General features: G+C 39.5%; 1 protein-coding gene across 5 annotated transcripts in view; it reads right to left on the bottom strand.

Annotated features, from left to right (window-relative positions):
• Positions 1–22,663, bottom strand: part of MAP2K4 (mitogen-activated protein kinase kinase 4) — a 94,656-nt gene that overhangs the window by 7,695 nt on the left and 64,298 nt on the right. For all 5 annotated transcript variants that reach the window (XM_084761349.1, XM_084761350.1, XM_084761351.1 and 2 more), the window contains 5 exons: positions 19,217–19,336; positions 12,323–12,442; positions 10,070–10,121; positions 8,504–8,631; positions 749–826 (listed from right to left, as the gene is read on the bottom strand). In XM_084761349.1, coding sequence (XP_084617475.1) covers positions 749–826; positions 8,504–8,631; positions 10,070–10,121; positions 12,323–12,442; positions 19,217–19,336 — 498 coding nt within the window. The remainder of the gene's footprint in view (positions 1–748; positions 827–8,503; positions 8,632–10,069; positions 10,122–12,322; positions 12,443–19,216; positions 19,337–22,663) is intronic.

Raw genomic sequence — 22,663 nt, 5'->3', positions numbered from 1 at the left:
TGAGATTGGTAAGCTACAAAAAGTTCATTGCTTTAAATATGAACTAAGGGATCTTGGCTCAAATTGAAAATGGGAGAAAATGTAAGAAAAGGAGTTTTACACTGTCTACCTCATATAATCCATGTGACAGAAACTTTACAGATAGTGTAGAAGAAGTTACAGAAGCTATTCAAAATCAGAAACAGCCAGTCTTCACAAGGTCTGGAACAACAGTAAACAAGAAAATACACTTTGGAGAAGAAAAAATGAGTATATAAATAAGTATTGCTTAGACCGTGTCCCCTCAAAATTCTTATGTGGAAGGCAAGAGGCAGGGCTTGGGGAAGTTATCAGGTCATCAGAGTGCCTCACAAACAGGATTTGGGCACTCACAAGACGACCTTAGACAGCATGTCCCACACCCCCTTTGCCATCTGAAAATAATAAAGACAACATCTCACTCCCTACAAATAAGTCAAACCCTTGAGCTTGGACTTTGTAGTCTCCAGAACCTCAAGAAATACCTTCCCTTTCTTACTAAGATAACCAACTTATGGTATTTTCCTGAAGAATTCCAAAAGGACTCCAAACTAAGGCAGAAATATTTAAAATGAAACCAACCTTCAATATAGTAAGATGAAGAGTTTTGTTTGCTTGTTACAAACTACAATGTTTCTCTCTCTCTCTCTTTTTTTTTCCACCATTTTTTTAACCTCTTAATTTCTTACTGTTACATTACTACGATAACAGTGAGCCAACAGAAACATACCAATGTGATCCCCAAACTCCAGACATCAGAGCGGACATCATACCCTTGTCTTGATGCACTTGGATCTATTCTTTCAGGCTGGAATACAAATAGAAGTCAATGTCATTCGTTATGTGGATGGTAAAGCAGCAGGCGATGGAAGCAGTAGCTGGGGAGGAGTCAAAACCTGAGCATTGTCCTAGAAGAATGCATGCCCATGACCAGACTGGGAGACATCATGTATTAGAAACAACCAACAAAAACCCCACTGACATCAACGGCTGTCAGAAGGACTGTGCTGGTTAGTCTTATGTCAACTTGACATGAGTACCAGAGACAAGAGAGCCTCAATTGAGAAAATGCCTCCATAAATTCATCTGTAAGGCAGTTTCTTTATGAGTGATTCACTGTGGATGGTGCCATCCCTGGGCTACTGGTCCTACAGACTGAGCAAGCCAGGGGGAGAAGCCTGTATGTACTATTCCTCCACAGCATCTGCATTAGCTCCTGTCTCCAGGTTCTGGTCCTGTTTGAGTGCTTGTCCTGGCTTTATTATGAACAGCAATGTAGAAGCGAATAACTCCTTTCCTCCCCAACTTGCTTTTGGTCATGGTGTTTTATCATAGCAATAGCAACCCCAACTAGCCCAAGGACTACATTATAGACTTTCTGAATTTCTCCCTTAAATACCCAAGACACTGGCAAAGCTAAAGCTGAAAATGGTCAGAGAGAGAAAAAGGGGAATATGGGTCCGGAAAAAATAATTACAAGGCCTTATTACAGCAAATGCTGGCAAACAAGGAGGAGCAGGAGGAAGACAGCTTCCTGATGTCCCAGCCTTTGCTCAATGGGAAGACTGGTCACAAGGACGTGAGACACATAAGCAAAGCAGGACCTGTCATCACTGGACTATCCGACCTTTAACTCATCTCAATATTCTTTGAACACCTCAATTACTTGTATTACCTTTAAAGATACATGTCTACGAATCATTTTAGCCAAACTACAGCACAACAGTATAATATATCATCTTGTCTGAGGAACAGCAAGACAAGCAAACAATAATTTTAGTAATTACCATGAAGGGAACATTTTTACATATTCTTGAAATTAGGTACTCTGTTTAGAAAACACACCATGGTTGCAGAGGAACAGCAAGAGAATGCCAATGGCCCAGAGTTAACAACGGGGTTGTTCTTGCCGGCTGGCCAAGGCCGATGGTGACTGCTACTAAAAAGAACAACCCAAAAGTGTAATGGTTGTACTTCAGCACTAATTTGGAGATGTATGCATTTTAATTTGAAAACAAGTATGAATAGCACTAATATTCACTGAGAGCTATTTATATTTTTTGTTAAAATACAATTACATTGCTGAAATTGATAATTACTACATAAAAGCACTGACTGTTCAACCACAGGAGAAAATACTGTCCCAATGTCACTAATCCTCACTAGTACTGACTTGGTGCTGAGGTAAGGCCCGTGCCTTCTTATACAGAGAGGCAACAATGGCGAGCGCATTCTCAGATGAGGAGCTAAACCAGAAATCACGAGTATCTTTAAACCCTAACTTTGACTATTGCCATCCATTTTGAGAGAAAAAGACTGAGTGGCACATGGTTCAGAGGAGTCCTGCTCAGGGGGAGCCCATCTCCTTAAAGTACACGATGGAAGAGAAGACACCGCAGATCCACAGCCCAGCTGTGTACACTAAGAAACTAGAGATCCAAACCTCAAACAAGCAAAACAGCAGCAGCGACAACCACAAAAGAAGAATCAGACCCAAAGAACAGAGCATCAGGAGGTACCAGACCTTGAGTTCAATAAAAAGAACAGAGGAATCAATAAAACCACAGCTGTTCTTCAGAGCATACACTGGGCCAGATCTAAGCAGATCAAGAGAATGAGAAAGCCTTGGAATTACTCCATAAGAATGAAGGCTGGGAACTCCTATTTAACTGAAAGAAACAATCAAATGAAAACCTGTGCTATGGGGCTGGGAGAGGTACCATATGAGCCTTCCTCTGTAACTGAGGAGCCTGACAGCTGGTGGCTTCTAAGGGAGACAAGGGCAGGTTGTTTGGAAGGATGTGGCCTCTGGCAGGTCAACCAAACTCCAGTGGATGGATATTTGCACATCTGGGAGTTTATAGTTAGCACAAATTGGATTTGGTGGGCCATTAAGAAAAACACATCTTAAGTTGGGAGGGGGTAGGGAAGTAGGTCCAGAAAAGCAAGGGAATATGATCTAAAGCACGATGAAGTCTAAAAGAAATAGTAAAAATAGATTTTAAAAGGAAAATGAAAATGTATCAAGACAATATAAAAATACTAATAACCTTAGAAATACAGGGTTTGGGTTTTGTTGTTGTTGTTTGTTTGTTTGTTTATCATTAAAAACCTTCCTACAAGCTGGATGCTATGGCTCACACTTATACTCTCGTCCTGGGAAGGCTAAAGCAAGATGATTATCATAGGTTCAAGGCCAGCTTGGGTGGTATAGCAAGTACCTGGGATAGCCTGGGCTACAGTGAAAGACTCTGTCTTAAAAGAAAAATGGAGAAACAACAAATAAAACCCTTTTTCTCCAAAACAGGTTCACATTAAGGTGGGTTCATTGAGCCTTTTCAAACCTGCAAGGAAGAAATATCAGCCATCTTATACACATTTTATTTCAAAAGACAAACAAAAAAAGGAAGATGGTTCTCAACTCATTCCAGGAGGCTACCAAAAGCTCTTAGGAAAACCTGACAGACAGACAGACAGACAGACAGAGGCAGTGCGAAACAACGTTCCCAACCACAAAGGCACAGAACTCAGTAACAACATGAGTAAATCCAACCCATAGAAGAGCTAGTGCAGCAGAGCCTGTGGGCTCTGTCTCAGGAACACATGAGCCTTGTACATGTAACATGAATGAAACACATACTCCAGTCAGGAAAATCTGTGTATATCAATAGCTTTTTAGCTTCTGACAAAATTCAAACCCCAGTAATAATGACAATAGCAACAAGTCTTAGTACACTAAGAAGAGATAAAAGCCCTTATTTCATCAAAGAAATTCCAGAGACAGTGCTCCCTTTCTAATTAAGCCACCTGCTATTTCATCACTGGGTTCCAGCTAATGCAACAGGCAAGGTTGGGGTGTTACTTTTATTTGGAAGCATTTAAATTCTACAACTCTCTACATAGAAAAGCCCTATTAAAACTCAGTGAAGTTAAATTAGCAAGGTTACCGAGATACAATGCCACGTAAGCCAAACAGTGCTATTTTCATGTAATAATAATAATAATAATAATAATAATGATGATGATGATGATGATGATGATGTGTTTTAAAAAACCAAACTCATTCCATTTTCAGTAACAGCATCCAAATCCATGAATCCTTCTTTGTTTTTTGTTTTTGTTTGTTTTTGAGACAGGGTCTCACTCTATAGCTCTAGATCCAACTGACCTCTATAGTGGAAGTTTTGGTTTCTTTTGTGTGTTTTTTGTTTTGGTAGCAAGTAAGGGATGTGGAAGTGTTTTTCTACCACTAAAGACAGTCTCATGACCTTTATTAGTGAGAAAACAGACCAGTGAGAGGGCATGTGATGTTTAAAAAGAATATAAATAGAACCTCATAGACAGTGTGACAGTGCTTTTGCATTGCTATGCCGTGCAGCAGTTTATATGGCTTTGCTGGTCTTCTCTTCACAGAGAGAACCGATTGAGAGAGCTTCTTGTGGTACTGTGGCGGAGTCTGGATGACTTGGTGGAGTCTTGCTGTTACTGCTGGATTGTGTCACTGCTATTGATTCGTGAGCATTCACGCTATTTTTGCTATTGGACTGGGGACTGCTGGTATCCTGACAACAGAGTGGAACTGGCCCAAGGAACTATGTCTAAAAAGGTCCACATCCCCTGCACCTAACCTTCGTTCTCTCCTACCTCTGGTTGTTGGTTGGAAGGGAGGTAGAAGCATTTAAGAATCCTAAATAAAGACCTCAAATTCAGAGATCTGCCTGCCTCTGTCTCCTGAGTGCTGGGGTTAAAGGTGTGCGCCACTACTAACCAACACCAGGAACTCTTTAGAAATCAATTTAAAATTACCTCCATCCTCAAAATAATGAACACTGATATGAGAACAAAGGAGCTAAACAAACAGAAGTATGCCAGAGACTAAAAACCTCATTTCTTTCAGTGTCAACACAAAAATGGATAAGCAAATGGTTCAAGATTTGTACATCCCAACCTTCTCAGCACAATAGCACCGATATATCGTCAAAGTATGCAGAGAAGGCAGGTGTTGGCTGATTAGGCAGGAACGGGGAAACACAGGACAAAGACAAGGGATCTCTGCCAAGTAAGGAGTGTTCACTGACTGATGAGTAACTATTTGTTAACACTCCAAGTCTGCACACAGCACATAGCACCAGGAGCTACCACTCATCGTTAAAGGCTAAACTCACTCTGAGCTCTTTTGTATTTGTCATGAATGAGCTAGAAGTTCTTGCATGTATGGGTTATACAAACATACCTGATTCCTGAAAATAAAGGAAAACAATCTATTCCTTTTCATTGTCATACTAGAGCAATTGCTGGCAAGTTTATCTAGGAATCTTTAAGCATACTTACCTGATCGTTAGAGCCCAGGCACTGACATTACCTGAAAACCTGAAGGCTTCTGCTTTGTAGGATGCAAATGATTCCTACCCAACAACCCCAACGTGTACGGTTTTACTGGCATAGATACAATTGGCAGTTTTATTTTATGAGTAGATACTTAACCTAGCTATCTCAGGTCAATCTTTCTTCTGTGACTATAAATGCTAATTTACTCAGATGTTCTCCAAGCCACTTTGCAACACCCTGGCAGTACAATTTTCTCACTGAATTAAATACATTTTGACACATTTAGTCTTTATTTGTATGTGCAAGATTTTTTAAAGATTTATTTAATTATTTGTATGTATGTACATGAACGTATTTGCACATGTGTGTTCGAGTGCCCCTCAGCTGGGGTTAGAGGTATATGTAAGCTGCCCAACATGGGTGCTAGGAACTGAATTTCAGTCCTCTAGAAGAACAGCAAGTGATCTTAAGTCCAATCCCTGGAGCTCACATGATGGAAGAAGAGAAGCAACTGCCCTAAGCTGTCCTCAAACCATCACATGCAGAGTGCAGCATTCATATATATACACACACAGACAGACACACACAGACACACACACACACACACACACACACACACACACACACACACAGTCAAAGAGAGTGACATAACAGATGCATTATACACCAAACAACAGGGACACAAAATGTATGAAGTAAAGACTGACAGGACTGAGAAAAAAGTTTGGATAATGATACATTTTAGGAAGTACTTCTATAAAGTGGACCCTTCTCTCTTTCACCAATGATCTACCTCTGTTTTATACATTTTATGGAAAGGCTTCAATATTTCAAGAAGACACATGGAGAAAAAGCTACAAAAGGGAAGCTTAGGTGACTTTTATTCATATACTTTGTATCTGTGTATATGTACTTGTATCTGTGTGTGTATGCCTTGTGTGTGATGGAGGGCGGGGAGAGAGGCGGCGCTCACAGAGACCAGAAGAATGCATCCCATCCCATGGGGCTAAACTTAAAGGCATTTATAAACCACTCAACATGGGTGCTGGAACTGAAACTTAGGTCCTTTAGAAGAACAACAGGTACTCTTAACCCCTGAGCCACCTCTGAAGTAACCTTTTAGAAGTCACTATGTTGGAGGGTAATAGAAGGATGAGGAATCTTTTGGAAATTAGAGTATCAAGAACGTTCAAAAGAAGAAACTGAGGAAAGAGGGCACTATTTTGCAATTTTTCCCACTATCTTTCAAGTGTTTATAAGTAGTCAACATGATACGCTTTGTCATTTGATGCAATATAAAGCAGACATCATCTATGAAGTTGGCATCCCAAAACAATCTACAGTCTTAACCTAATCACCTGGGTGAATCAGACTCATGAAGAATGAAGGGTTCAAAAACTACTTCCAAAAAGGTGATTCCCATGGAGAGAAAAAGGGTCCAGGCCAGTTCAGACCAAAATAGTAAATATAAAAGCTGAAAACAAGGCATCATTTTAAGGTGACTATTTCTTAGACATTTAAGAAATGTCTAAGTATTGCCTATGTAATTCCACAAAATTCTTAACTACTTTACTTATGTTAGTGTTACTGTGGTCAGGTAAAAGAATGTCCATCTTAGGAAAGGGACACTCATGTGTTTAGAATAAAATAATTCAGCAACCACGCATGCATATACGGATACATTTATATATTTATGTGTGGGGGAAGAGAGCTTGGCAAACAGTTAACAATTTCCATATAAAAACATTATGTTTTCAGTTTTTAAAATCATGTTCAACAACTTACAGTAATCCCAGCTTCTCTAGACCAAGGAAAATATATGAAAGCCTACCACAAGGCATTCCCGGGGGTTCCAGGCCTTGTAAGGCGGAAGCTAAAGCAGGAAGAGCTCAAATTTTATAAGACCTTGTTACAAAAATGCAAACAAACGGCATTTCTGATATGTTATAATAATACATCAAGGAAAGTCAAGCCACCCTGAGGCCTTCAAAATTAATTCTGGGCTCCTGTCCATCTATTAATATGTTGGCCTCTGTAAACCAAGTGGAGGACCATTTCATTTGATTCAGTCAACATCAGAGCTGCAGAGGTTATCAAGTCAGGAAGAACAGTGAATCCTTAATACCCCTTCTCTATTTGTGTCCTCGGAACCATGTTTCCACACAAGAATGCAGAACTTTCTTTCCTTAAAAGCTATCTGAATTCAAAACAGTTTGCTATATTTGGGCCACAGCTACATTTTTAAGATTCTCATGCATCAAAAGTAACTTTTAAGGAACATCACATAGCATTAATGTTTGGATATGTTTTGTTCCTAAGTGTTCTAGTGTTAGAGGCTTGGTCCCCAATATGTCAGTATTATGACAGTCAATCATTTAGATAAAGGACCATTAAGAGGTGGGCCCTCTGAAGAGGTGAGCCGGGCAAGGAGGGAACTCAGACAGGATTGATGATGGGCTCTTCAGTCAGTTCTACTGAAAGTGGACTGCTACAGAGCAAGGCCCTTAAGCCCTTTCTCCATAAAGACAGGTGCCTTTCCACTTCCCTGCCATACTGTGCTACATGGTTACTGAATGTGTCTCTTATGGTTGTCACTAGGTATGTCTGAAGTGTCAATTACGGCAGCTAATAAATGTGTGCCTATCTATTTTTTATTTCTTACCTTGCACTCTGTTATACCACTTATTCCTAGCACACTTCTACATTTTCATTTGTAAAGTAAGTGAATGAAAAGTCCTAACAATGCAACAAGTCTAAAATACTGTAAAGGTGAAGCATTTCACACACAATGCTTTCCAAATACAAAGTCCAAGTACACACAGCAAGAGAACACATGGAAACAAAAGGTAGCACTGTATTTCACGTGATCACACACTTATAATTTACCACCTGATTGATTTGTTGAGTTGAATGATACAATCAGGAAAGACCAAAAATGCTCAGTGCCAAACAATAAGATGAACTTGTATACAGGAGTGCACTGAAATAATTTAGCAACCAACATTCTAGAAGTTAAAACTTGAGCTTGGAAACGCTGATGGAGAGAAACGCACTCTATGACTGTGAGGCTGCAAGGCAGATTCCTTATACCCAGCACCACAGGGCACAGGCTCTCTATGCAACGCCTGCTAAGCAAGGGACTTGGCTGTACACTTACTGCCATATATGGCCTACACCCAGCATCTCTTGTCTTGGCAATGGAGTCCACGAGCTGTCCACTGATGCCAAAATCACAGAGCTTAATATTCCCACTTCTGTCCAGAAGAATATTGGAAGGTTTGATGTCTGCAAGAGATACATGCAATTCAGTATACAACTGATCAACCAAGTGACTCTTAAGTGTGTGAAGAGACACTTAGAGGAAAGAAGAGGACATGAGATGCCCTGGAGCTGGATTATAGGGAGTTTTTAGAGGTCCCGCCCCCACACACATACAGTGTGGGTCCTGGGAACTGAACTTGGGTCCTCTGGAGAGCAGCAAGCATTTTAACTATGGAGTCAAGGCTCAGCCTGAGAGAGCCTTTTGACCTCAAATACTTTCTCCAGTTTCTCCCAACTAACTGGCCCTTGGCTTCATATCCCCAGCATTCAGAGCAGTTGCACCTCTGCTTGGCATGCAGAGAGCCAAAGATCTTCCTCCCTGATAACCACCACCACTGCGCCAATGAGCTGTCAGAGTGCCCCGGGGCCCTCCACTGTGTACTTCTATCACAATCCTGCCACCTGTCTCACTGTCAGTATCGTGGAAAACTGAGACACAGAAAAATCTATATATAATTCAAAAAGTCTAGAAAAGAACCACAATAGACCCATCCTTTCTTGGTAAAATTCTACCCACCTCTGCAAATTGTGGCTTCTGATGGGTAAGTCTCATGCTCTCTGGCAGTAGCTACTTTCAGAGCAGGGGACAATCCTAGCAAATGTGACATTGAATACAAACATGCAAGAAAGTATGTCCTTGCTGCTAAAAAGGACACATGGGAAGCAAAAGTCCTTTTTTCAAGACATTGTTGTGTCTAGAAGGAACACTGGGAGCTGAAGTGGTCATTAATATTGTGACAATTAACACTTTTCACAAGCAGGTCATGCTTTGGAGGAATTCTAGTTTGTAATGTAAACTTTGAATCTTTTGCAAAACATGCTCTAAAGTGAAGAAGTACTTCATAGAAGAAATACCATGGCTTTAAAATGCTTTAGCAGAGGGAGTATAGCTAAGTGGTAGGGATCACTTGCCCAGCACACAAAAGGACCTGTGTCCAATTCCCAGCAGGGGTGAGGAGGGGATCCTTAAGGTGCGATTCTGAAGGGCCAGTCTTTGAATGTCCACAGGCCCACTGTGATGCTCTGACAGTAAGCAGAGTCTTCAACTATATTGGGCAATGCCTGAGTTATTTTTAGTCATTTATATTTCCCTTTTATTAATTTTATTGGCAGATTTTAACTGTGCAAAGAGGTTTTATAACCAATAGTAACTACTTCTAACTAAGATCAATAATTGTAGCAAAATATACTTTTCAGGTCCAATCTACTTAGTAAGTTAGATGGAAACTTAAAGAACCCCAGGGGAGGCAAAGGCGAAGCTTCGGGGTACATAGCACTTAGAGGTTTTGTGTGTTTGTTTTGTTAGCCACGAATACTAATATTTTATGGAAATTTATACAGTATTATGGTAGTTTTCATTTTAAAATGTTTTGAGTAATTAAAGAAAGTAATTCATACCCACCTCTGTGAATAATTTTCAAGTTTTCTTTTAAGTGGTTTAGTGCTTTCACAGTCTAGGGAGAAAAAGAAGAGGTAGGATAAAGATGCTGTGTTTTTACCAACAGCCTAAGAACCTATCACAAGCCTCCACAGCCATCCGTTATGTTTTCTCCGTGTAAAATTTAAATGCTATCCTTCTGTATCCTGAATGACGATGGTATGTAATTTTACATCTGGCTAGTTGCCTTTACATACTCCTCTCTGACAGCTTAGAAAACAGTAACATGAACAATGTTAAGTCACCGTTGTACTGTTTTTGTCCCTCAAACCTGTACAATCAGAAAAGCAGCACAAGAAGCTCACTGCACTGGCTCTACTACCCAGGATGAGGATGATTTTCATCCTCAGCTCCTCACACTTGTTCACTAAATTCCTGAGTTACGTCTGTGGCTCTGGCACATCTGCTCAGCCAGCAGCAGTTTATCCATCCTGCCTCACACTACTCATGATTAGAAATTGTAGGCTTCCTCAGAAAGGGAAGAAACAGAGGCCTAACAACAGCCAACACATTTGCTGTTTAAAAGAAAAGAGTCAAGCCGTTCTTGTCTTCAGAGGAAGTACATAAGGAACGCAGAAAATTCCACCTTACATTGTCGCAATACCTCTTCTTGTGTATTCACTGGTCTATTAATTAGCATGAGACTTTATAAAAAGTAATTTAAAATGTTGAACTTAGTATATAAGGTGATCATCTGTGTGAAAACATAAGCACACATGTACTAGGTTAATCAGGTACATACTGTATATATTACAATATGTGATAAAAATAATTTTATATTTGTATGCTGTAGTTAACAGTGGGGTTATGAGATCAAGCTTTGGAGGTTTTAAACATCAACAACTTAAAACTGTGTAAATACCAAACCAAATTAATACCCCCATGTTTTTGGATTTACCATCTGTAAAAATGGTATATTACTTATACAACTACCAAAAAGATTATGTCATGGAATTTTGGCTCAACACAAATAAAATTCACTCACCATTAACTACTATCATTATTCTATTATTGTATAGTACCACAGTACTAGTTACCGTATAGTACTATTATATTCTAATACTGTTAACAGGGGGCAAGTTCCAAGACATCAGTGGCTTAGTACACTGGATGGGTAGCTAAACTATCAATGTAAAGCTTACATATTCATCTGAACTATGAATAAGTATCTAGTTCAACTCAGTTTCACTCTACATAGTATTATATGAAAGAATATATATCTCTAAAGTTAGCTAGTCGCAAAAGTTTTAAATTTAATCATTACTTTGGCAGTGACAAAATTTTAGCAAATTATCAACCTTAACATACTAACTAAAGTTTAATCAAAATTGTAAAGTATACTATTATACACACATATCTCTTACAAATGAAATAGAGTTCAGAAATTGTTTATATCTTTAAATCAGTTTTATTTGCTCTAGAAGTCACTAAACTGGCAAGTGACAAGTGAACTAAACTGGGGGAAGACTGGCTCAAATAAATCAGAAGTCACATGCAGCCACAATATGGTTTAGCTCGTACACACCAGCTAACTGGACAAGTATTTGGCTCAGAGTCTCAGGGCTTCTAACTGTCTTTTTAGTTTTGCTTCATAAAAATAAGTTGCCTTTTCCTCTGTAAGAAAGTTTTACACATTTTTCAACTGAAAGACGAGAGCAAGAAAGAAACTGATCATGAAGTCAGTTTCAAGCCATACACATATTTAAAAGTGAACTCTTTTCCTTCTCGGTATTTTGGTAAAAGTGGACTGATCAATTTTATCATAAATTTGGCTCCTAAAATTACAAGGCAACATTTTAAACGGCTTAGCCTGAATAATCCTCACTCTTAAACCACTGCAAAATAAACCCTCTCAAAAAGCTGCAATTAAAGGGCTTTAAAAAGACTTTTGCCACTCTGATTAGTTTAGGTATATAATCAACTTAAAGACAGTTAAAACAACAGGAGAAACAGATATAAAATAGCATTTCTAGCTTTACTTAAATCAGTCTGTTATTGTTCTTTGAGATTTGAATGAGAACAACACTGTAGGATTCATAGAGCACGTTTGGAAAGTATTTTAATTATGGTATATAATTAATTATCGTATGGTATTTCTTGTCCTACTACAATTGATTTTTCTCATGAAGGCAACAACAATGCAAAATCACATGCACTCACAAACACCAGCAACTTCTTCACAGTTACATGCCAGCAACGTGAAAGTCAGATACTTACTGCTAAAGTGATTTTGCCTAGGATCTCTTCCGGAATAACGTCATCTAACACACTATATACATATTTGTAAAACTTATCGAACGAGGTAGACATGAGCTCCATACAAATCCAACAGTCGCCCTGTAAAACAACAGATATTTGTCATCATAAAATCCTAACACTGGAACACTGATGCCTTCCCCTTACTTAGGACAGAAACAGAACTAAGGAGGAAGACACCTTCCTCGGCTTTTACACTGAACCTCCAACTCATGGTGATTTTTTATTCATCATTAAGGACCTGGAAAGGATGTCCTACCTAGGTTTAAATAGAACTATTTGGTCAAAGCATCGGACACCAAGTGAGGGTATCAGATCTCCTGAAAATTGAACATGGATCCTGTGCAAGAAGAGCCAGTGATTTTAACCTCTGAGCCATCTCTCCAACCCTTATCTTGACCACTCCTAACTTACAGAAAACTTTTGTGCCTTGACAAATAGTTCAAAATTTGCCATCACCAAACCCAAATCAGGAACTATATGGAAAATCATCCTTTCTCACTGACAAAAGAGCTTATCTTAAGAAATTAATAAAACTTCTCAAATTGGAAAGCTTAAAAAGTAGTAAATGACACCGTGTTGAGGTCAGCAGCCTTCTTGGTGAGAAGAGTCCCCGACTCAGCGTGCCTCCACTCCTGCTGTTCTATGCAGAACTTCCCACTGTCTGATGCAGCACAAGTGCTCATTTATTATCTTTGTCCCCAGCAAATCACACTGGCAACAATTAAACCACTGTATGAAAGCAGTTTTATCACAGAGACACAGGTCAATGTCCCTGATTTCTTGCAGTCACCATGATCTGATAACAGTACAAATAGTGTTATAGTGATAAACATGTCGTAAGTTTCAAACTGCTGTTGCTCCACAGCTGATGACATGCTGTGATGTCTTGCCCCAACCTGCCACTGACGTGAGTCACCACTCCTTCCCCTGTAGTATGCCTTCTAAAGGATCTAGTATAGGCACCAATGCAGCCATGTTTCATTAGTAACCATGCCAGTTATTAGATCAACTGCCACAGTCCTGCTATACTGAGATTCAAGTACCCCCCCCAAGATACTATCATTGTTATTATACCTATGTTTGGCATAATTATGATTCTCACTTATTGTGCCAATATTCTGTTGAATTTTTTCACAGGTATATGTGCAAGAAAAAATAATATATCAAGTTTGCTAATACCAGAGGTCTTGGGCATTCATTTGCTGTCTTGGAATACACCTCCTGCAGATAAAGGAAAGCTACTGTAGCCATATTGACATTTGATTGAATCACCCTTAGCTGGTTTGAATAGGAATGCACTCCAAAGACTCCTGAGTTTGAGTGCTTGGCACAGAGAGAGTAGCATTATTAGGAGGTGTGGCCTTGTTGGAGGAAGAGTGTCACCATGCGTACACAGACATCACTCCCAACAGAAATTAAAGTTGCAAGGCACACAGGAATGGATCTAACAAACAGAAAAAGCCTCATACAATATCCAACTATAAAATGTTGCCAAAGAGCATAACGGCACAAGCAAATTGATATGACACCACAGATAAAAGATACTTAACAGGTATCTCTAGAATATATGCCAGTGATAGAGAATCACTAGGGAATGCTTGAAATATAGACTTAAAAAACTAGAAAATCAGCCGGGCGTGGTGGCGCACATCTATAATCCCAGCACTCGGGAGGCAGAGGCAGATGAATCGTTGTGAGTTCGAAGCCAGCCTGGTATACAAAGTGGGTGCAGGACAGCCAAGGCACACAGAGAAACCCTGTCTTGAAAAACCAAAACCAAAACAAAACAAGAAATCTAGAAAGGATAAATTTATAGATATCTATGGCTTACTAAAACTAAATCAAGAAGATAAAAGCAAAACTAAGCAGACCCATGAGGAGCACTAAAGCTGCAGTGGTAATAAAATCTCCCAACAAGGGAAAGTCCAGGCTGGGAAGGCTGATGCTGAACTGAAGCAGGCCCTTACAGATGAGCCACACCACTGTCCTCAGACTGCTCCAGGACAGGAAGGAAGGAACACCAAAACCATCCTCCAAAGCTGCCATTACAATGACATCAAACCCACATATACACAGGATATTTTCAATCAAATACTTTCAAACTGAATTTAAAAACCCATAAATACCAAGTTGCTATCAGTTCAGTACTGTAAGGATTGTTCTGTACATATGCTTATACACACTAGTTACTTTTCTGTTGCTGTTATAAAATATCATAACCAAAAAGCAAGAGTTTATTTGGATTTATGATTCCAGAGAGACAGAGCCCATCTGGTGAGAAGGCATGATAGCCAGCAGCAGCAGAAGCAGGAAGCCCCAGCAGACCTGTGAGGAGGATGTGACTGTATTCTTTCAAAGCTTCTCCCCAGTGACATGCTTCCTCCAGGAAGGCTATACCTCCTAACACTCCCTAGACGGTGCCACCAACTGAAACTGGGGACCAAGTAGTGTCAAATGCCTGAGCCGATGGGGGGACATTTCTCACTCAAGCCACCTCCTGCAGTACATTAGTAAAGCACGTACATAAGACTCGAGGAGAAGCTGTATGATCATCTCAAAAGTTGTAGACAAGGTTTTTGACAAAATGCAACTCTCCTTCAGGATGAAAACCCTGAGAAACTAAGTTTGGAAGCAACATAGCTCAGCACAACATAGGGCATATATGACAAACTTATAGTCAAAATCACTGTGAATTAAGAGAAATTGATTGCATTTTCTCTAACATGAGAAAGGAAACAAAGGAAACTCTCACTGGACGTAATGCTGAAAGTCTTAGGTACAGCAATGAGACAAAGACAGACATTTTAAAGGAAGAAACTAAGCAATCCTTATTTACAGATGGCATGGTCCCCCTCCCCACCCCCATACCCCGGAAGGGTTTTCTGGTGTAGACCTGGCTGTCCTAGAGCTCAATTTGTACATCACACTGGCCTCAAACTCACAGAACTCAGCCTGCCTCCCAAGTGCTGGGGTAGAGTGTACACCATCAGGCCTGGCCGACATGATCCTATTTTTAAAAGACCTCATAGACTCTACAAGACAACTCTAGATGTGATAACCACAGTAATACTGCTGTGGTGGTTAAAAGGAGAGTGTCCCCCATGGTTTCATGTATTTGACTGTTTGGTCCAGTTGGTGGAATTATTTGGGAAGGATTAGGAGATATGACCTTGTTGGAGGAGTGTCACCAGGGATGGGCTTTGAGGTTTGAAAAGTCCATGCCACTCCCAGTCAGCCCTCTCTACCTGCTGTATGCTCATCTACTGCTCCAGTACCACCTTCATGTGCATGCCGCCATGCTCCCCACCATAAGGGTCATGGACTCCAACCCTCTGAAACTGTAAGGCACCCAAAACTCTTTCTTCTATAAAATGACTTTGTTACGGTGTCTCTTCACAGCAATAGAAAAGTAACGAAGACATAAACTGTATTATTTTTTCAAGGCAGTGTTTCTCTTTGTAGCCTTGGCTATTGTGGAACTCACTCTGTAGGCTAGATCTGCCTGCCTCTGCCTCCCAAGAGCTAGAATTAAAGGCCTGTGCCCCCATAAACTGTATTTTATATCTAACTACTGATATAAAAGTCAGTAGCCTTTCCACATACCAGCAATGAACTTGCCCAGAAAAACAAAACAAAACAAAAAACTGGGTAAAACAAAATTAAAAACCTCATTCATCACACTTTCCAAAAGTTAATAATAACATACCTTGTAATAACTCTAACAAAAGGGTAAAACTTGAAAGTCTAGAAGGAAGAAGCTAAAGAATATACTAGAAGATAGAAAACCCTCTCGAGCACATGGACTGGCAGAATAGCCACTGTGATAACTAGATATGCACGGCCCAAAGCAATCTACAGGTGCAGCACAGTCCATATTCTGACTAGTTCCATGTACAGGTGCAGCACAGCCCATGTCCTGACTAGTTCCATGTACAGGTGCAGCACAGCCCATGTCCTGACTAGTTCCATGTACAGGTGCAGCACAGCCCATGTTCTGACTAGTTCCATGTACAGGTGCAGCACAGCCCATGTTCTGACTAGTTCCATGTACAGGTGCAGCACAGCCCATGTTCTGACTAGTTCCATGTACAGGTGCAGCACAGTCCATGTTCTGACTAGTTCCATGTACAGGTGCAGCACAGCCCATGTCCTGACTAGTTCCATGTGACCTTAACATAGGCTAAAGTCGTCAGAGAGGAAAGGAGCCTCAGTTGAGAAAACTCCTCTATAAGACTGGGCTGAAGACAAGAATTTAGAGCATTTTCTTAATTAATGATTGATGGAGGAGGGCCCGGTACATTGTCGGTGGGATCACCCTGGTCTGGTGGTCCTGGGTTCTAAAGGAAGGCAGGTGTAGGAAGCCATAGGAAGCAAGCCCTCCTCCCCCCACCCCATATCTTCTGCATCAGCTCCTGCCTCCAGGTTCCTAGCCTGCTTGAGTTCTTGTCCTCACTGCTTGAGATGATTAACTGTTATACTAAACTGTGAGTGAAATAAACCTGTTCCTTCCCAAGTTATGTCGGTCATGGTGCTGCAGCACAGCAACAGTAACCCTAACTAAGATAGACCCCCATCTAAATTTCAGTGGGATTCCACATAGAACTAGTAAGAATAGCAAAACAAGCAAATTAAAAGCAACAACAAAAAGAACAAACAAATCAATACTAAGAAATACTAAGCAGACAGCACAGTGCTGGAGGCATCCTAATTTCTGATCTCAAATCATACCATAGAGCTACAATTACAAAACCAGAGGTACTGCGAAGAGACCAATGGCATATAAGACAGGGCCCAGAAATATATCCAGAGAGCTACAGCCACCAAATCTTAGACAAATGTGTTAAAACATAATTACCAAAGAAGCCTCTTCAACAAACAGTGCTGGTAAACTGGATATTCAGTGTAAAAAAAGTAAACTAGGTTTACTTCTCTCACCCTGCACCAAAAAAAAAAAAAGCCCAATATAGAATACAGCAAAGACATTAATCTAAGACCTGCAGTTGAGCAGGCAAAGTCTTTTTAACATGGACTCCAGCAGCATGTAAGTAGTGATAAATGGGATTACATGAAATTAAAATGGTTTTACATCCCCCCCAAAAAAAGAGTGGTGGTGGTGCTGGAGCGATGGCTCAGAGGTTAAGAGCACTGGCAGCTCTTCCAGAGGTCCTGAGTTCAATCCTAGCAACCACATGGTGGCTCACAACCATCTATAAGAGTTGGTGCCCTCTTCTGGCGTGTAGGTGTACATGCAGAAACAACATCACATACAGATTTTATACATCATAAAATAAGCCTAAAAAAATACAAAAAACCATGAACACAGCAAGGAAACTACCTCTAGAATGGCGGGAAGTCTTTGTCAGTGATATAACTGACAAGGAATTAATATCTAGAATGTATAAAGAACTTTGAAATTAAATACTAACAACAAAATAAAACCCAATCAGTTAATCAATAGTAAGTTAATGAATAGAAAGTTCTCAGATGAAGAAATAAAAATGGCCAAGATACATTTGAAAAACGGCTTTTAAAAAAATGCTTAGCTATCAAAGAAATACAGATGAAAACTGCTTTGAGGTTGCATCTAACCTCATCAAAATGGCTATCGTCAAGGAAACAAATGCCAGTGGCATGTAGAGAGCAAGCAACCCTTAACAACTGCTGGTAGCAGTGTAAACCTGTACAGCATGGCGGCCTCTCAATAATACTAACAGTAGACTTATCATATGACCCAGCCATACCCACTCTTAGGTACACGAGCATATCAAAGACGCTAGCGTATTCGTGGTTTTGCTGCACTATCTGCAACAGTCAAGGTGCGGAACCAACCTTAATGTCTACCAACAGATGAAAGGATGGATGTTTTAAAAATATGGTGCATACACATAATGCAAACATATTCTTTTGTAAAGAATGAAATTACATCCTTTGCAGGAAAGTGGATGAAACTGGAGATAATCCGATGAAGCAGAATGAGCCAGATTCAGAAAAACAAATACTGCATATTTTCTGCCACATGCAGAAGATAAACAGATAGACAGACTCAGACAACACACACACACACACACACACACACACACACACACACACACACGGCACGAAAGTAGAGAAGGAACTGAGAGGGAGGAAGAGGTCTGAAGAAAGGGGGTGAAGTGAACAAGAAGGTATAATAAAACACTGACATCAGAGCAGAAAAGGGGGCCATTAGAAAATGGACAGTGATCGGCAAGAGTGAGGAAGGAAGTCAGGGAAGGGTAGGTGGTTGGGGCAAATGAGAACACAGTGTAATGAAATATATGCAGAAAGGTGGCTAGAGGAAGGAAAGGAAAGGGGGAAAGTGATGTACATCTATTTTAATTTAAAACATATTTTTCAAAAAACTGAAGATGTCACAATGACAACCATTTCATTATTAACCAAAAAGTTTAAACATGATAATTCTTAAAATTCTACATTGCAGTGCTAACACACAGATGTGTCACAGTCTTAATAGAAAACATAAAAGAAGAAACTATGGGATTCAGAAGTACCAACCACAAAGACACAGAAATATTTACATATATATTGATGATAATCATCCTTTAATGTAAGAAGCAGTGAGTCCAAACTTCAGTGGAATTCCTCATAGAACTAGTAAGAAAAGCATAACAAAAACAAATGAGTAGCCAAAGCAATCCTAGGAAGAAAGAATAACCTATAGGTTAACGTGGATGGCTCTGTACTATTATAAGAGACAACTTCATTGTTAATGTATGACACTTTGCTGGAGAGTAGAATTGAATCTTGCCATCTTCGTACTTATTCAAATTACGTATGCATTTATCAGCTAAAACCCCAATAATTTACCCGTACCTCTCTGAAGAGCGCACCATAGAACTGAACAATGTATGGGCAGTCACTACTCCGCATCACCACATCCAAATCCATGAGAAGTTGTTTTTGCTCTTTTTCATCCACAGTTGACCGTATTCTCTGGAAAAGAATGATAACAGATGTCATGCAATCATAGAACAGTTTTAGAAAATTGAGTAAAACTTGAGTACTTTACCACAGAACTGAAAATTACCAAGCCTCACAATATTACCCAGACAGGAAAATCATGTTTCCTTATACTTTTTAAGTGAAAGTCTGATCACAGAACATTTAACAAAAAAGCACTCAGGAATTCTTTTCAGGGCACAGGACTCTGGATCACACATTCACTGATGATGGTGAGGGTCACACAACAATGCTCTTGGGCTCTGAGGTTATGCCCACATGCAAATACAAAGAAAATGGTAGAGTATAGAAGTTTTCACATGAATAATTGTAGGCAGCTTCACACACACATATTTTTAACCATCATCTCAGAATTGTACAGGCTTTAGCATCCAATGCAACAACAGCCTTCTTGACTACCTAGCATCTTAATTAACTAGACTGCAATGGGAAACAGGCTGGGACAGGAAAACTGAGGACCAGTATGGAGAGCATACAGATGAGAACCCAAGCCTTGCAAATCCTGACCGGCTCTTCCCTCTCTGAGCTCCCTGGCTTTCTATTCATGGGTCTGCATGCAGGACAGCATAACCTGGAAGGAGGAGGGGGATGCTAAAATGGAGAAACAGAGAGTTCTTTTTATCTAGTCCCAAGATGAAAAGCCAGTCGTCTGTACACTGCAGAACTGGGGCAGAGTCCTAACCAAACTGTACAACTCTGCACATTTCTAACTGCCAGAAAACATCTATACTCCATCTCCCAAATGCATAGGGTTCAGATGAACATTCCCCACTGCACTAATAAAATAGAACAGAATCAAGTTCAGAAAATATAAGACATTAATAACAGAAGTACAGTTTAACATTAAAGCATGCAAATAGCTTTTATTCTCATTTTTAAAAAGTTCACGATGTCACACTGTGTCACTGTACACAACATAAAGCACATACTTACAAGATAAGTTAGTATCAAAAATTATACAAGGTAGCATTTTGTCCTCCAAGACTTCGAGGTATCTGTCCTCAATGCTCTTGCCAGGGGTGAAGGCAGGCAATTAAATTCTTGAGCCCATTTTACAGAAGAGAAGCCAGAGGCAGAGATACAAGAGCATTCCGTGTGACAGGAGAACAGGCAGTTAAAGAACAGAAGTGGGCTCTCTCGGGTTTCTGTTTGACACTGTACCAGGCATCCATTCCATATACTCCAAATATATTTTAAAATGTTTTTACTTAAAATGCATACCTTGCTATCTACAGAGTTTCAGACCAAATGAAATGTGTTGACTTTGATTGTAAATGTTACTTACATTATACCACTGTCATGTAGATAAAGATAAAATTAAGAGTGAGAGACAAAAAAGACAAGTAGTCACCTTAGAGGTGAGAACCTTTTCTTTCTTTCACTCTTATGTCCATATTTTCATAGCTTGAGAATAAGTTTGCTTCTACATCAACATTAATATCTTGCTCCAAAAGGATAGTTCTTGAAAGTCTAAGTAAGCAGACATGTGATTTGTGTTTGTTCAAAACATGACCAAGATTATTTTAATTAAAAATTAATAGTCAGTAATTATTAGAAGTAACATTTATTCCTATTTTAGTAGTACAATTTGACTGTGTGGTTGTACAAAATAGTCAATGTGACTTTTTAAAAAATAATTTTATTATTTCCACATGTCTGAATTTAATACAAAGAGTTGGTAAATAGAAGAGAAATCTCAAACTACCTTTGGTTGAGAAAGATGTCTATGTAATAGTTGATTAAGGTTTTTTCCCCTTAATGATTAATTTTCTATCTACATGCCTATATTGGTAAATATTAACACACATGATTCAAAAACGTAATTTTAAATTGTTTTCCTAAGTTTATATTTTTACAAAGCTTATCTAAGACTAAAAAAGAGCATTACAATAAAAAACACAATAGTTCACATTCATGTCTGACTTCTGGGAGCAGATTTCCAAAACTCAGCCATAGTTAAAGAAAGGAAACATGCTAGCTTTGGCGTAGAGGCCCAGCTGAAATCCCTGGAGCACTATTACTAACCAGTGTGTGGGGTCACTGCCTGGATAGCTCTAAGCTTTGGCAGATGTGCTCATCTGCAACAGCATTCTCAGCTCACTTCTGTACACAGAGAACGGCCTAGGTCCAACACGACACTCTGCTAGGCTGATGCTGCCTTACATTCGATGTTGGGTAGAGGTGAGCAGCCAGCTGCTGGGGCTCCACCCGAATGATTTTGGATTAAGAAAGCAAAGCTCAATACCTACAGTAAGGTTCTGCGGTTGAGTTATAACATCTACCTCAATGAGCACCTAACAAACAGACCCAATTCAAGAAGCCTCCTAATCCTCCCAAAGGAAAATTAACTACAAGTATAAACCTACATTAACAGTACGTTCAAATTAACAACTCTAATGCAGAACCTTGACAAATAACTCAAGTTAGAGAATCTAAGAATAAGGCATAATATAAAGCTAGAAGTAACACAGTCACTCCAGGACACTTTCTCATGGGAAGTCAGCACAGCAGCACGAGAAAGGTTCCCACCATTCACAACTGAGGCCAATGCGGGCTAAAACTAAGGGAGCAGAGCCCAGTAAAGCTGAGCCTGAGTAAGAAACTTCCTTCCCTTCAGTCAGTCCTTCATTCCAGGCACAGGAAACAGAAGCCCAAAGAGGAAGCAACATTCATCGCGCTCAGAGGTTGAACCAAGGAGCTCATGCGCTGGTTTCTAAGAAATGTTCATTAATTTACATCTTAACTCTGAGCTGAGGAAGTGAAACTAGTTTGGGTAACACAAGCCTTTATCTATTTCTTCTCTTCTTTCTTTTTTCTTACTTAAAGAGTAGGATAACATGACCACAGGAGAACATGAATGACTTTGAAAAGTCATCACGTGGTTAAAGAAGTTTTGTTTACAATCAAATATCAGGAAAAATTCTGCAAAAATCATAATTTCCTTCATTATGGTCATTATGAGCTTTCATTGGTCACTATTGTAGTAACCAAGTTTAGTGAACACACATCCCTGGGTAAGCCTAGCTGTCCTTCTTGAAAAGCAAATCACATCTCTTTCTAATACAAAAGTATCTTTGGATTATTTTTATTTTACTTTATCTGAATGTAATATAGCTTAAATAAACATCTAAAATCATAATAGGGAATTATAACCTTCATATACAAAGTTTTTTTTAGTGAAATTATATACTTGAACCTGTAAAAATATTTTAATTGTCCAAATTTGTATTTAATGTCATTTAAATGCCTGGTAAGGCTTTAAAACAGGCCAATATCAATAAATAGCATGTAGGTATGATC

This window comes from Acomys minous (assembly GCF_964271855.1).
Source record: "Acomys minous genome assembly, chromosome: 16".
NCBI lineage: Eukaryota > Metazoa > Chordata > Mammalia > Rodentia > Muridae > Acomys > Acomys minous.
Note: the sequence above shows the minus strand (reverse complement) of the source record. Positions and strands in the feature narration are given on the sequence as shown.